Below are 16742 nucleotides of genomic sequence, written 5' to 3'. Positions count from 1 at the left end.
AAGGAGCTGCATAAAACATATAGACTATTTGGGGGAAAACTGGCATTTTTACCATGTTGAGTCTCCTAGTACATGAATACAATATATGTCTTGTCATATTTTTAGGTCTTTTTTCATTTTTGTAATCAGCATTTTGTAATTTCAGCATATAGATCCTGCACATGTTGTTAAGTGCACACCTAAGCATATCATTTTATTTGGAGAAAATGTAAATAGTTTTGTGGGGGGTTTCTTTGTTTTTTGTTTGTTTGTTTTTGAGACGGAGTTCTTGCTCTGTCACCCAGGTTGGAGTAAAGTGGCACGATCTCGGCTCACTGCAACATCCACCTCTCAGGTTCAAACATTCTCCTGCCTCAGCCTCTTGAGTAGCTGGGATTACAGGCACACGCCACCATGCCCTGTTAATTTTTGTATTTTTAGTAGAGATGGGATTTCACCATGTTGGCCAAGCTGGTCTCAAACTCCTGATCTCAGATGATCCATCCGCTTCGGTCTTCCAAAATGCTGGGATTACAGGTGTGAGACACTGCGCCTGGCCGAGTTTTGAGTTTTTAATTTCAGTTTTCATATGTTGCTGTGATCTGAATTTTGTGTCTCCCCAAAATGTGTATGTTGAAACCCAGCACCCAATGTGGTAGTATTAAGAGATGGTGGCCTTTGAGAAGTGATTAGATCATGAGGGCTCCACTTTCATGAATAGGATTGGTGTCCTTACAAAAGAGGTCTGAGGGAGTTTGTGCCTTCCACCATGGGAGGATGCAGCAACAAGGCACTATCTATGAAGTGAAGAGCCCTTGCCAGACACCAAATCTGTTGATGCCTTGATCTTAGACTTCTCAGTCTCCAGAAAATATCAGAGAAGCTAATGCCACACAGAAAGCAATAAATTTCTGTTATTTATAAATTACTCAGTTTATGGTATTTTGTTACAGTAGCCTGAATGGACAAAGACATAGGTTCATTGCTATTGTATAGAAATGTGAATGATTTTTAAGTGTTCATCTTATATCCTGTGACCTTGTTGACTCATTAGTTCTAAGAGGCTGGTTTTTTGTTTTGTTCTGTTTTATTTTGTATTTAGATTCCTTGGAATTTTCTATATAGATAATCACGTGATTTGCAAAGCAATTCAATGGAGGAAGGTTAGCCTTTACGACAGATGATGCTGCAGCAAATTAGACATCCATAGGCCAAAAGAAATGAGCCTTGACTTAAACCTCACACCTTATACAAAAATTAACTCAAAATGGATTATATACATATATGTAAAGTATAAAACTACACATCTTTCAGAAAAAAATAGGAGAAAATATTTAGAATCTAGGGTTAGGCAAAGTATTCTTAGACTTGATGCCCATACTTGATCCATACAGTAAAAAATTCTTCAGTTGGACCTCATCAAAATTATAAACTTTCATCTGTGAAAGCCCATGTAAAGAAGATAACAGACAAGCTAAAGACTGGGAGAAAATATTTGCAAACCATGTATCTATCATATGACTAGTATTCAGAATAATAAAAAACTTTCACAACAGCAAAAATAAAACAATCCAATTAGAAAATAGACCGAAAACATGAAAAGACATTTTACCTACAAAGATACATATATGGCAAACAAACATGTGAAATAATGTTCAACATCGTTAGCCATAGGATAAATGCTAATTAACCCTACAATAAGATATCAGTACATACCTATAAGAACAGTTAAAACAAAAGTGACAAAACCAAATGTTGACCAAGACGCAGAGACGCTGGATCACTCATACATTGTGGGTGGGAATGTAAAATGGTGCAGCTACTCTGAAATATAGCGTGGCAGTTTCTTATAAAATCCAACATACAATATAGCCAGCAATTGTACTCTTGGGTACTAATTCCAAATAAATGAAAAATTTATGTTACAAAACCCTGTACACAAATGTTCATAGCATCTTTATTTGTAATAGTCAAAAACTGGAATCTGCACAGATGTCCTTCAACAAGTAAATAGTTAAACATATGTGATTTATACATATGATGCATACCATGGAATACACTTAGCAAATTTTTAAGTATGAACTTCTTAAAATTTTGTTTTTATTGACACCCATTAATTGGATTGGATGAATCTCCAGGGAAGTAAGCTGAGTTATTTTTTAAAGTAAATTCTAAAAAGCTACATACTATATAATTCCATTTATATAACATCTTTAAGATGGCAAAATGTTAGAAGTAAAGAACATATTAGTAGTTGCCAGGGGTTTGGTATAGAAGGTGAGGGATGCTGGCATTGAAGCGAGGTAGGTGTGGTTACAAAAGAGCAACACAAGGGATTCTTATGATATCAAAACTGTTCAGTATTTGACTGTTGTAGTGGATACATGAACCTAAATAGGTGACAAAAATATATAGAAATTAATACACACGCCCACACACAACTGAGTACAATAATGTAGTACAAATGGAGAGACAACAGGAACATCAGTGGATTGTTTCAATGTCAATAACCTGGTTGAGCTATTATACAACAGTTTTCTAAAATATTACCACTGGGGAAAACTGGGCAAAATGTACATAGAATCTCTCTGTATTATTTCCTATAGCTTCATGTAAATCTATAATTGTCTCAACAAAAACTTCAATTTAAAAAAGAGCAAACAGCATAATTAGGGTTATAATTTATTGATAAATGCAGTGGTGTACAGGTTTGAGTATTAGTAATTTTAGAGGAGGAGAAATTCACAAGCGCCAGTCAGTAAGAAGTTAGATATGATCTGGAATTCCGTATAGTGGAAAATGGATAAATGGAAAATTTCAATAAACAGAGAGAAGACAAAGTTATTCTGGATAGGAGGGATAATGACTAAGCTTGAAGTATGTTGAACTAAATAATCAACTTCAGCACTGTGCTGACTCAACAGATAAAAATCTTGTCCTGAGATTGTTACATCCTCAAATTTCTTTTTTTTTTTTTTTTTTTTCCAAGACAGAGTCTCGCTCTGTCACCCAGGCTAGAGTGCAGTGGCACGATCTTGGTTCACTGCAGCCTCCACCTCCCAGGTTCAAGCAATCCTCCTGCCTCAGCCTCCTGAGTAGCTGGGACTACAGGTACATGCCACCATGCCCAGCTAGTTTTTGTATATTTAGTAGAGACGGGGTTTTACCATGTTGGCCAGGATGGTCTCAATCTCCTGACCTCCTGATCCACCCTCTTCACCCTCCCAAAGTGCTGGGATTACAGGCATGAGCCACCACACTCAGCCTACATCCTCGAATTTCTTAATCACAATGCTCAGTAGAGAAAGATTACAACAGAACTCCAGGAACCAAATTCTAATTATGTGCAGTGTGTCTAATATAACTAAGGAATGTCCAAGTTATATATTTGTGCAAGTGCAAAGGTCCTAAGACATGTTTAAGGAGGAGGGGAGTCGTCCATGGCAGAGAACAGTAAAGTAATATAAAATGGGGCTTGAAAGCCAGAGTAATATGTTAGGATTTTAAGCAATGAATTTTATTCTAGGCATAATAGAAATTGATATCATTAGCCAGATACCAATGCCCCAATGCCAATAAAATGCCTAAACTCTCTGGATATTAGATAACACCAAGAAGAAGCAAAAGGGGCATAATTCTAAATGACTAAAGTTAAATACTGAAGTTCCTGATTTACCTAGAAGTGAGACCAGACTTTCTGCTATTAATCAGGGTCAAGGCTTAAGAGTTATATTAAAACCAAGGAATAATTTTTAGGACTTTGAACATTGGGCACATAAGACAGTTTCCCGTCTACCCCTCTTCTACCTGAAATCAAAGAAAAATAGTTCCAAAACATGTGGCTTATGCTTTAATTCTTAAATTTTCCATCTCTTCCCTGTCCATAACATAAGCAAAATGTACAAGATAAGACACATTTCTGGGGGATCAGCTAGAAAGCTCCAGTTAAGCCAGTAAGGGCATTCTGGAGTGAAATGGAATCGCAGTGCACACAGTTTGCTAGCCACTCTTTAAAAACTGCCCTTTGACTATAGGTTACTGTCATTCAAAAAGTATATATATTAGCATAATAATTCTGCTGCTGTTGTTGCCACTGTAATGGTGCTGTTGCAAATAATTCAATATTTTGTCATATTTTCACAGTTGTTCTTCATTATATCTTCAACAATTTTTTTCTAGCCACCTATTTGTATTTACTCATTTTCAATTCATTATGTGAGAGCAATTAGGAGAATCCACAGTCCTCTAATTTCTGCACTCCCAATGCTAGCGGATGGCCTATATTCTATTACAATATATTACAATATATTACTTGTATATTACAATATACAAGTATTCATTGTGAGAGTACTTGTCTGTCCTCTCAGTTCTAGGTACAGCTACTCAGTTATACTTAAACTCAAGACATCAACTAAGAAAGCTACGATAGGTCTGAGCACCACACATATTCAGCATTAAGCCACAGCCTTGAAGCCATGGCTTTGTCCGTAAGTGCTTCATTGGACAATGACTGTTTCAGATATCAAAATTGGATAGAAGCTTTTATCTCTATCTTTATAAAAATTCTAACATCAGAAAGAAGAAATTGGAAATAGAAAAGGACAGTTTCAAGCATAATGAAAGAAAATGAATCATGAGATTTATTCAGTTTGAACTGAAAATAGTTTAAAAGAGAAAAGTAATGATAGTAAACTCTAAAATTTGGATACAAACTGTAAAAGAAAATCAAAATGGCATAGAATTTTACAAATTGTCCTTTAATGCTTATCTAGACCAACATCCTCATTTTATAAATTAAGAAACTAGTGCTTAGATCAATTAATTAATTATTAGACACAACCTAGTAAGTTAAAAAGAGTTAGGATAAGAATGCACATCAATCCCAAGCCAATATCTGTCAGGATTCTCAAGTTAAACATTCTGAAAGAGAGGTGAAGATTTCCAGCTAATGTCGACTGTTTGGCCAGAAAAAATGTCTATTTCAATATAAATGGTTGGCTAGAACAGTGGCAATAATTAATAGGTTTGTAATTTTGCATTTGAAATAAGTATTTAAGTAAAAATTATTGTAAACCTGATGCAGTTAGAGATGAGGAACTACTCTAATTCTAAAACCACACCCTGTGCTGGAAACATCAATAAAGAGGATCAAAAGGGAAAAAAGTATGTTTCCTAACAAACCTAGTAATCACAGTCCAGTAGAAGAACGACAGTATTCTTGTGCTCCCAGTTGAAAGGAGGGCTAAAGACATTCAGCCTGTTGTATTCAGATACAACAAAAGGAAAAAGGAAAATTGCAGTGAAGGGTCCATCAAAGGCTCTTGCTGAGCTTCTGAAAAGCTCAGTGATGAAGAAAAGCCTGTACTAGACATTTTGAGGAAGGTGGAACCAAAAGGTATAGACAGTTAAAGCTTTCAGGAATTCTAACACAGGTGCATGCACGCACGCGCGTGCACACACACACACATATTACAGCAGCAACTTCTTTGTGTAATGTTTTCCAAGAGAGTGGAAAAAGAACACAAAAATGTGTTAACATCAATTCCACTCCTGGGGAAACGCCCTAGAGAAGAAACTTGTTCAATGTGCATCAGAAGACAGGTGCAAGAATCTTCATACGTTATTGTTTGCACCAGCAGAAAACTGGAAAAAGTCCAAGTGTCCAGAAACAATAAACAGGAGAATATACTGCTATATAGCATAGCATGGAATAGTAAATGGAAGATTACACAAAAGAGAAAATGAATGAAAGCTCACACAGCAAAATTGATGTTAGAATATAAGAATAAAAAGCAAATCACAAGAGGTTACAGTATGACATCATTTTTGTGAAGTTTGAAAACAAGGCTAAACAATCACTATTTAGCGACCTATTAGAAACTATTTTAAAACAAAAAAGGCAGATAATGATTAACAAAGTTCTGGCAAAAATGTAGATAAAAAAACAAAGATTGGACAGCTGAAGAAAACATAAGTAGATTCAATAGTATTAGAAATTTTTATTTAGTTGGATGCTGAGTTCACAAGTGTTTGTTTTACTTTTATGGTTTATAATATACATATCAAATATTACATAATAAATAAATGTTTACATTTACCACTTCCTTTTCTGTTCATTTTTTCTTTTGATATTGCATACATATTGTATAAGGAGAAAGAATACAGGTCCCAAAACTGTCCCCTATTATTTCCTGAGACTCCCAGAATAAATTCTGGAGAAGTCAGTCTAATGAATTTTCAATAGAAAAATGCAAAATGCTAGGAGATATACCTAATGCTAAATGGCGAGTTAATGGGTGCAGCACACCAGCATGGCACATGTATACACAGGTAACTAACCTGCACATTGTGCACATGTACCCTAAAACTTAAAGTATAATAATAATAATAAAAATGCGAAATGCTAATGATCCACTCAAACTCCACAAGCTCAAAATCATATGAGACTATAACTTAGTTCATAAAACCATCAGAAAGCTGCATCCTCTTTCTAAACAACAAAATGCCAGGAGAGCACCTTCTAGCTTCACAGTTCAATAACAGGAAAAATCAGAAACAATTGCCTGCATCTGTTCCCCAGATTCTTAGAGAAAGAACCTTCAAAATGAATTTTTAAATCTGAAGAGATAGAAATAAGCAAGAAATCTGAGGCATATTTTCAAGGCAGAGACACACAAATTGAAGTTAAGAAAAAGATTCAACCAAATAATATATTACCCAAACTGTAAATGGAGCTTGCAAAACATATAGCAAATAGAAATAATGAAGAGTTGCCCAGAAGTTCTGGAGTTCACAGAATTCTGGCTCATTTTAAGTTTTTTAAGGTAATATGACAGGAAGACCAGTTTCCAAAAAAAAATAGAATGCAAATATACTTAACACGAAAATATACTATACATAATTCTTTTCGTAATTCAAAAACCAATAGTTCTAGCTCTTCAATATAGTCCCTAAATATCATTGTACAAAACTTTCAGAAAATACTTGTTTATTTAAACTATCTGGTACTAGGTAAGTATCTACTATGAATATGATACAAATTTTTTAAAACAGGAGCAAGGACGCAAATATCATTGGGAGGAAAGATTTTAAAGAGAAGAAAAAATGAATTTAAATGAAGTTGTATCCGCATTGTTCTGAATGCCCAATTGCTTCTTCACCAAAAGTATGAATGGTCTTGGGAAACTTCAGCATTTAAATGACTTGAAATTTCCAATTTATTTGAAATAACAATTATGGGTGTTTTAACGAATACTTAAAGTGTTTCTTATGCAAAACTCCAAAACCTTTCCAAATTTTCCTTTTAATGAGAAACATAAAACAAGGCTTAAAGCTGGGATATTATAAGTGCTTCATCAATATAACTTTCAATCAGAATAGTGGTAAAAACCTAATATCCACAAATTTTGCCTTAAAAATTATTGTGATGCTCTCACAGGGTGTGAATGTTAATTTTAAAAAATGGGCTTTTAATAGATTTTTTGCTTTAACAGAAACACATTGCTCTTAACTGGCTACTATCTAAAAACCTCATCCAAGGCTTTGCCAACCTCTCTCACTGACACCATCACATTCCACATATTTTTCAGAAGGGATGATTGGCTTTCAGTGGGGAAACTTTAGTATCAGCTTTTCCAAATAGCCTGAAAAGAAAGTTAAACTGAATTGCTCTTCCAGAACACAAGAACATCATTGCTGCCAAATGCTAAATCCCTTAACACCATGGGACATTTCCTATGATTCTGTCTGTGGTACAGAATGAGATTCCTAGAATAATTTTCTTTTTTAAAAGTTTCTTCAAATAATAACAGCAATAGTAGTTATAATAGCAATACTAGTAATAGTTATAATTTCAGAAGCTAAATATTGTATATATTAATATGTCAAATCCTCACAACAACCCTGCAAGGCAGGTATCATTCATACAGATTTACAGATGAGGGAACTGAAGCACAAAAAGATTAATTTGTCCAAAGTCACACAACCAGGAAATGATGCTGGCTACATTTATTGAGCACTTACTTTGAGCTGGCAATGTTCTAAATGCTTTAGTTGCCTTAACTAATTATTCATCTTCATGAAAACCTTGATCCTTATGATAACACTGTAAAGATACCCATTTTTTGGTTGAGAAACTAAAGCAGAGAGATCAAGTAACATGCTCTATGTCATCCATCTAGGAAATGCTGAACTGAAATTCAAACACAGGCAACCTAGCTCCAGAGTCTACACTCAGTAGGCTATACTGTCTCTCTAAATATTAAAACTTAGATTCAAACTCAGATCTAGCTCAAAGACATGACTTTTAAAAATGAATTTCCTCATTGTTTAAACTATACCATATATCTCTTTTAGTACAGCAAAGTCTATCAGAGGAGCAAAACACAACTTATAAGCAAAGTAAATATATTTCAGTGAAAATATATGTAGAAATACAAATGATTGTTTAGAGATGTGAACAATGATAATAATCCATCAGATATACACATAAACACATGCTCATTCTTGTGCTTGGAAACAGCTGCATAATCCATTGGAAAGCCTGTCCCACCAGGAATTCAAAGCTCAAATGCTGCTGTCCCTTCTTACATGCACAGTAAAATGAATCCACATACTTTTATTACCATGATAGCAGAAAGCACACAATTCCACTGGGCAAATACTCTAATTTCTGACCAATGTACGTCCTATGGAATTGTATCTAAAGCTTGCATACTTTCCACTACATTTATGGCTCTAACAAAGAGAGTTCATTTATTTTAATATTTCTACCTAACTACAAGCTTTGTCACTCTCTCCTAATCACAATAATTATTACCTAAAGAATAAGTTTTAAAAAGAGCCATAGAGTCAGGAATTTAGTTTTATTTTGTCAGACAGTTGAGTTTTATCATTGTATCCCTTTTCCTGCAATCTCAGATGACTCCAGAACCTGACTCAAACCAGTGCCCTCGGCCTAGGATCATATACTTAGTAGTATGATACACAAGACATGATAGTGGCTGAAGCACTATTATTAAAGAGAGATTAAAACAGCTGTACATTATGCTGAAGCACTCACTCTTCCCTTTACAAACAGACGGTCCTGGATTACAAGCAGCACTTGACCATTTAAATCACGACAACAACCAGATTTAACCAGCTGGGCCATATTCTCCTAGGCAGTGCCTGTTGACCTCCTCAGTCACAGCTGCTCAAATGAAATTCTCATTAGACAACTTATTTTCAGAAGCCAAAGGACTCTCTGATTAAATATATGTATTTAGATATAGAAGTCCTTTTTAAAGTATTCATTTTCTGTCGCTTATGTTAGAGCCTAGCTATATTGGCAACAAGACGGGTGATACAAGGATAACTAAAATTCATCATTTTATTATAGCTGAAGAATTTTAGCCTTGGAAGCATCTTAACCTGAATCTATTAATCAAAGCCTTGCTGTACACTCTATCCACCAATGTTTTAAAAGGTGGTTTCTGACATTCAATCATTCAATCCATCTATGCATCTGTCTACCTACCTACATACCAATTTACCTATCTATAATACTAAATCAAAGTTAAACTTACAAAAGACAGAAACTTTGCCTATCTTCCCATAAGTCTCAGTTTCAGAGGGGGCACTTCAGATGTAGCGCCTTTGTTCAACAGTGTTTTACAATCTAGTCAAATCACTACTCAGGAGAGGGCATTTCTTGAAGGAATAGCAGATTAAACACTGGACAACAATTTGGTTGATCAAAGCATCTGCCTGGGGAGTTTTTGTTTCATCATGCAAATATAGTTTTTAAAAGGACCATAATGAACTTTTTACAGATCAGTTCTTGTAGATGAGGGCAAATGAGGGAGAGGTATTTAGTCTGATAAAGAGTAAAAATATTCTCCAGGACAAGAATAATGCAAGAAAGGTGATCATTTATTATGTCAATCACAGGCTTGTCTCTCAGCTAATCATGAAATATGGCCCTCAAACCATGAAGTAGATGTGAGGGAGAGGTGGGTAATGCATTTGAAGACTTTTAGGTGTCCAATGAGATAATACGTCCCAAATGAGGAGATGGACCTGGAACTTTAAAGGATCAATGTCAGGCAAATATTGGTGGAGCTGTTACACCTCCTTAGACCTAGAATATAATTATTTGAGAAGCAGAAATCTATCCTAAACTTTTTAATGACCCCTTCTATAATTATTTCTGTTCTCCCATTATGCTATTCTATACTATGCTCCAAGTAGATAATCAAAATTAGGATTCAAACTCAAGATACCAAACTATACACCATGGAATACTATGCAGCCATAAAAAAATGATGAGTTCACGTCCTTTGTAGGGACATGGATGAAACTGGAAATCATCATTCTCAGTAAACTATCGCAAGAACAAAAAACCAAACACCGCATATTCTCACTCATAGGTGGGAATTGAACAATGAGAACACATGGACACAGGAAGGGGAACATCACACTTCGGGGACTGTTGTGGGGTGGGGGGAGGGGGGAGGGATAGCATTGGGAGATATACCTAATGCTAGATGACAAGTTGGTGGGTGCAGCGCACCAGCATGGCACATGTATACATATGTAACTTACCTGCACATTGCGCACATGTACCATAAAACCTAAAGTATAATAATGATAATAATAACAATAATAAAAGAAAAAAAAAATTCTCATTGCTCCCATGTCCAAAACATGTTCCTCCGCTTTTTTTTTTAATTGTATTGCCACGTTCCTATTTGCCCAGAGTTTAGAAATTCTGAGCACTCTTTGAACCATTCTTCTGTCTTGGTCTCTACACTTAAACATTAACTCTTAACAATTCTATCTTCTAATATCTTTTCCGTATGCATCCCCCTTCCTTCCTCATTTCTGCTGCCTTCGTTCAGCAGACCCTCATTATCTCTAGCTTGAAACAATTTCTTTAATGTCTCTCCCTGCTCCCATTCATCCTAAACAGTGCAGCCAGATTAACTTCCCTGAAAGAAAGCTCTAATCCATCAACTTACTGTGCTAAAAAACAGTCAGTGGTTCCTCCATTGCCTTCAATATAAAGTTCAAACTTCTTAGGCAAGAGTCAAAGGGCCTCCATGATCTGAACACAACCTACTTTTTCAGTCTTATATCCCATATGCATCTTCTTTATTTAATTTAGAACCTGAACTGTTGGCCGTTTTAAAGTCCTCTGCCTATTCTTTCTGCCTGAAATGTTTCTCCTCTCAATTTCTGTCTATATAAATCCTTTCATTCTCCAAGACCAACTAAGACCCATTTCCCTATAGAACCTTCCAATGGCTTCCAAGGCAGAAGTAATTTTTCTATCTAGTAAATTCCCATAATATTTTATCTATATAGCTCTATGGAATTTATTATATACTAGATACTGAATTAGACTTCATTTTTATATGCCTTATATCTCTTACTAGAATATGAATTATTAAAAGTTAGAGACCATTCTTTTATTCATTATGGGTGTACCATATCATCTAGCATAGGGATTCTTAACTGGTGGTCCACAGACTCCAGCAGACATAGATAGAATTCAAGGGGTCTCTAAACTTTTGTGGAAAAATTATTTTTCACTAGCCTGTATTGAAAATTTACATTTCCTTAAATTATGGATGCAAGTAACAAACCATACTGTATTTGTGGTTCCTATGACATTGTCACCAATAGTATCTCAATTGATATTTTATATTACATTATACTTGGAGATATCTCAAAATATCTTTTACGCTTATCACTACTTCAAAATTATTATACTGTTAGGCCCTCTATAAGATCTTGTTTTCTTAATGCATTAGTGGAATAGCATATTCTACCATATCACAAATGTTTTAAATTATTTACTGGTTGTTTGTTTGTTTGTTTGTTTGTCTTGAAACAGAGTGTCGCTCTGTCACCCAGGCTGGAGTGCAGCGGCATGATCTCAGCTCACTGCAGCCTCTGCCTCCCGGGTTCAAGCAATTCTTCTGCCTCAGCCTTCCGAGTAGCTGGGACTATAGGTACGTGCCACCATGCCCGGCTAATTTTTGTATTTTTAGTAGAGATGAGGGTTCACCATGCTGGCCAGGATGGTCTTGATCTCCTGACCTCATGATCTGTCTGCCTCAGCCTCCCAAAGTGAGCCACCATGCCTGGCCTATTTACTGTTTTAATATGATTCATTTTCTCTGTAATCTGTGTATTTTACCTTATGCATTTAAAATAATTTTTAAAAAAAGATCTGTAGGCTTCACTAGACTATCAAAGGGATTCACAGAAAGAAAAATTAAGAATCCTTGAGTTTTAATAAAATGCATTTCACAGAAGAATATGTAGAAAAATAATAACAATACTATGTAGTCCTTGAAAAGTGCTGTAAAAAAAAGATATACCATAAACTGTGGAATATTTTATAAGAATGTTCATAAAAATTCATAGTCTTGGCATTGGAAAAAGATCAAACTTCTGTCCTCTACAACACCTCTATTAAAATGACAATAGAGATTGCTGCATATCTCTAAGGATAGATAAGTTACTATCTTCCAAGGGAGAATATTCCATACAGACAGCTACAACTGTTAGCTAGTTGGTCTTATCAACCATAATCAGGTTCCTCAAAACTTCTTGTCACTGATCTGTATTCTATCCCCAGGAAGCTAGACAGTATAAACCCAATCCCTCCTCCATGTGACTTTAATCTTTAAAGGCGCCATCACGTCATCCTTGATTTTCTTTTCTCTGGGGTTAGTATTACTAATTCCTTCAACCATTCTTCTTCTTATATAATTTCATCTCTGTGATTATACCAGTTGTTCTCTGAGAATATCCCAATGCCTTTGAGTTCCTCTTAAAGTGTGGTAATTTTGAACTCAACACAATACTTCATAAACATTCTATTGAGCAGGGAGTTTAGTGGGACTACCAACTCTTGAATGCATAATACTGTACTTCTAGTGATGCTGACTGAAATAGCACTGGCAATTTTTTTGGCAATATTCACTATGCTGACCCCATTACATTTTCTGTCACTTAAAACTCATAGGTTTTTTTTTTTAATCATTCATCTGGCTGTTATTTGAATTTTCTTCAGTAATTACTTGTGCAGCTGGGATTTGGGTCACAACTTCTGAAGTTGATAATAAGATCTATTAAATTTTATCTTGGTAGGTTATTTTTAAGTTCATAGTTTCAGTTTGTCAAAACATTTTAAGTTTCGTTTCTTTAATCCATTATATTCACTGTTCCAGATTTGTGAGATTGGTAAATTCGATGAGCATGTTTTTGGTCATTTAATATCTGTGTTTAATATATTTATATTACATACACTAATATATACTAAAGATGCCTGAATTTCTGATGTCTAAAACATACATATTGCAAAAAAAAAATCTGTAGAGTATGAAAACATTCATTACTAGTAGAAATACAGTAATAAATGACTCTTAAAGGACTACTGTCTCATTCTGTAAGTGTCTCTCTTATACAAAATCAACTGTAACACATGGTAACAAAGAGGATGAAGAGAAAATTAACCATTACTTGCAAGGAAAAAATGATTTAAAATTCCCTAGTAGTTCAAGAAAAAAATCATCATCAATCAATGTCTTTATTTTTACATTAAAGACTCCTCCAAAGTATTTTGAAAACCACTTACTTATAGAACTGGAACCATCTTTTGGTGGATCACAATTAAAAGTAATCTAGTGATCTTACTTATTCAGTAGATAATTATCTGGCAATCCCCATTATTCAGAACATAGCCAAGAATACGGACAACAAAGTCTCAGAAGCCAAAAGTGTCAGCATGTAGTTCATGCACTAAAGATCATATGTATTTCCCAGAATCTCTCAGCAACACCTCCAGAACATACTTGTTCATATTTCAAATACAGTCCAGAATGTCCTGATTATCTAATTTTATAATCTATAGGTAAATAGGAGAAAATTAGAAATTATTTACAACTAAGCAAGAAATAATAGCTTGCAACCTGATATTGAAGGAGAAATCAACACACACACCAAAAAAAATACATACATACAAAAAGATATATATATCAAGCAGACACAAAAACTCTTAAGTTTCATAATTGAAAAATAACCATAAAATCAAAGTGCTAATAATCTCAATGATCACTAGGGGCATTATTATAGCACAGTAAAATAATTGACATTTATAATATATCAGTTATATATGTTATATATAATGTAATACTTACAAGTCAAATTTATAAGTTTATAGTTAATATTTATATAGTTTACAGTTAAAGACATATTCATTATTATTATTAATCCTCAAAATGTTTAAGTTGCAAACTCAGTAACCAAATTTTAAATTTTGTGGCTCTAGTAGATTGAAGAATTTACCCAGGGTCACATAATTGTTTGAAGGGTACTGAAGTTCCTAGTCTACTGTATTATGACCCTAGGTCATCAAAAAATATATAAATTTTGTGTCATATTACCTGATTAGTAAAACAGGGAAGCATGCAATATATTTTAGAAAGACTTCCACAAAAATTAATTGGAATCTTTTAAGTTTTTGAGCCCTCAAAGGAATAAAATTAAGTTACATGAAAAATTCCCTAATATCAAATCCCAATTTGTCTATAGTATCACAAAAGTCTCAATTTAACTTGCAATGCTAGCAATAAGTCCAGAGCTATTAATTACTCTACATTTTAAGGCCTAAGATCTGTACATAAAAACTGAAAGTGCAACATAGTATAACCATCACTTAGACTTGATTTACTTTGTTTAAAAATATTATTGGAGAGTCTTCTTTCATTTCTGTTTTCTAGGATGTACATGAACCTGAGTGAACTCTTGTACAGAGTAGAGAAGGTAGATGTGGGATGTTGCAAGAGATGTCATGTATCAAAGAAGTCACTCATATACTTTCAGTTTTAACAATGTTTGAAGCCCTCTAACTCTCCATTCTACAATGTTAGGAGATAAAATAATATATTTATAAAAATGAAGAGAAATCTTTTTAATTTTGCTTTTTAAACAGTTGACATTTTTATAAAAAAATACTATCCACCAAAAGGAAATAGGGGAGAAAAAATGAAAAATAAAGTTGCAGTTAGGAAAAATCCCTTGTTACCTTTTTCCAGAGTAGGATTATGGTCAGTTTAAAATCTTAACCTGTTATCTTAAGAACCAAATAAAATGCACAAAGTTTTAGAAAAACGGAGCTGTTTAACACTCCTAATGGATCACAATCTGCCATCACCATAGTAACCTCTGAATAACTTTTTCCTAGCTAGTGCCAATTATGCACTTCTCTGACCCTTGAAATCCCACTTTTTTTTTTTAAGGCCTGGAATCTTTAGAAGAAAAAAAAATAGAGCCCAACAGTGAAGTCCACACATACCCTCTTGTTCAGTCCGAGTCATTTCCTCAAGCTTCTTCTGTTTCAGTGTGTCCACCACATCGGCAAGACTCCCTTTGCGGCGTTCTGGGGTTCCAAAAGTAACACTGGTCATTATCTCGCGGTCCCGACTCCCTTCGTCAGGCTTATGTGGTGAGGTAGAGGTATTTCGGAAGGAATATAGGGAACATAACTTATTATTCTCTGATTCCTAGAAAAATAAAATAAAATAAAACCATTAGAATATGTTTCTTTGCATGCTACTGGAGAAAAACATCCCAAACTCAGGACAGTATATGATGCTTAGTAGGACAAATAAAATATATTAATTAAAATAAAATATAAGTAACTTAGTAGGACAAATAAAAAATACAATTCTGATTAAACAATACCGATTAAACAAAACATTAAAGAAGCAATTGTCAAAGGAACTAGTGTGAAGTTGCACATTAAAACTGTTTAGCTTTTTAAATATAAAACAGTTTAAGTGCTTCAAAAACAAACATTTCAACCCCTTACTCATTTACACCTTTCATTTAAATTAGTTCAGATTAAATGACTAATTATTAGGCTTGGTAAAGTTTTTCTTTTAATTGGACACTTTTATTAGCAACACTCTTCCCATAGCATAAAAAGGAGTACATCATAAAAAACACTGTCCTTTAGTTTAGAACAAGTAGAAAAGTTAGCTTCAGTAGCCAATGTTCATTGTTCACCAGAAAATATAGAAATTATCTAAATCAGTGCCAGAAAGTTAGTCAACGTGAATATTTTTGTGTGCTGGGGTTTGGAGAAAACTGTTTTGTTTTGGTTTTTCTAGCTACACAGCTGTCCAAAGTTACAGAAGTCTCTTTCTATTCCTTATCCTTACCACTGATACTTCAGCACATTTTTCATGTGGCATTTAAAAACGTCTTTTTCTAATTATTATTATTATACTTTAAGTTCTAGGGCACATATGCACAACGTGCAGGTTTTTCACATATTTATACATGTGGCATGTTGGTGCGCTGTACCCATTAACTCGTCATTTACATTAGGTATATCTCCTAATGCTATCCCTCTCCCGTCACCCCACCCCACAACAGGCCCCGGTGTGTGATGTTCCCCTTCCTGTGTCCAAGTGTTCCCACCTATGAGTGAGAACATGCAGTGTTTGGTTTTTCGTCTTTGCGATAGTTTGCTGAGAATGATGGTTTCCAGCTTCATCCATGTCCCTACAAAGGACATGAACTCATACTTTTTTACGGCTGCATAGTATTCCATGGTGTATATGTGCCACATTTTCTTAATCCAGCCTATCATTGATGGACATTTGGGTTGGTTCCAAGTCTTTGCTATTGTGAATAGTGCCGCAATAAACATACGTGTGCATGTGTCTTTATAGCAACATGATTTATAAACGTCTTTTTTTTTT

The 16742-nt window shown here is 34.6% G+C and overlaps 1 protein-coding gene across 23 annotated transcripts in view; it reads right to left on the bottom strand.

The window, feature by feature from the left end:
• SOX6 (SRY-box transcription factor 6) overlaps nucleotides 1–16742 on the bottom strand; it is a 664535-nt gene that overhangs the window by 341185 nt on the left and 306608 nt on the right. For all 23 annotated transcript variants that reach the window (XM_054438794.2, XM_054438792.2, XM_063671129.1 and 20 more), the window contains one exon: nucleotides 15329–15536. In XM_054438794.2, the coding sequence (XP_054294769.1) occupies nucleotides 15329–15536 (208 nt within the window). The remainder of the gene's footprint in view (nucleotides 1–15328; nucleotides 15537–16742) is intronic.

The sequence above is a fragment of the Pongo pygmaeus genome, chromosome 9, assembly GCF_028885625.2.
Source record: "Pongo pygmaeus isolate AG05252 chromosome 9, NHGRI_mPonPyg2-v2.0_pri, whole genome shotgun sequence".
In the NCBI taxonomy this organism is placed as follows: Eukaryota; Metazoa; Chordata; class Mammalia; order Primates; family Hominidae; genus Pongo; species Pongo pygmaeus.
Note: the sequence above shows the minus strand (reverse complement) of the source record. Positions and strands in the feature narration are given on the sequence as shown.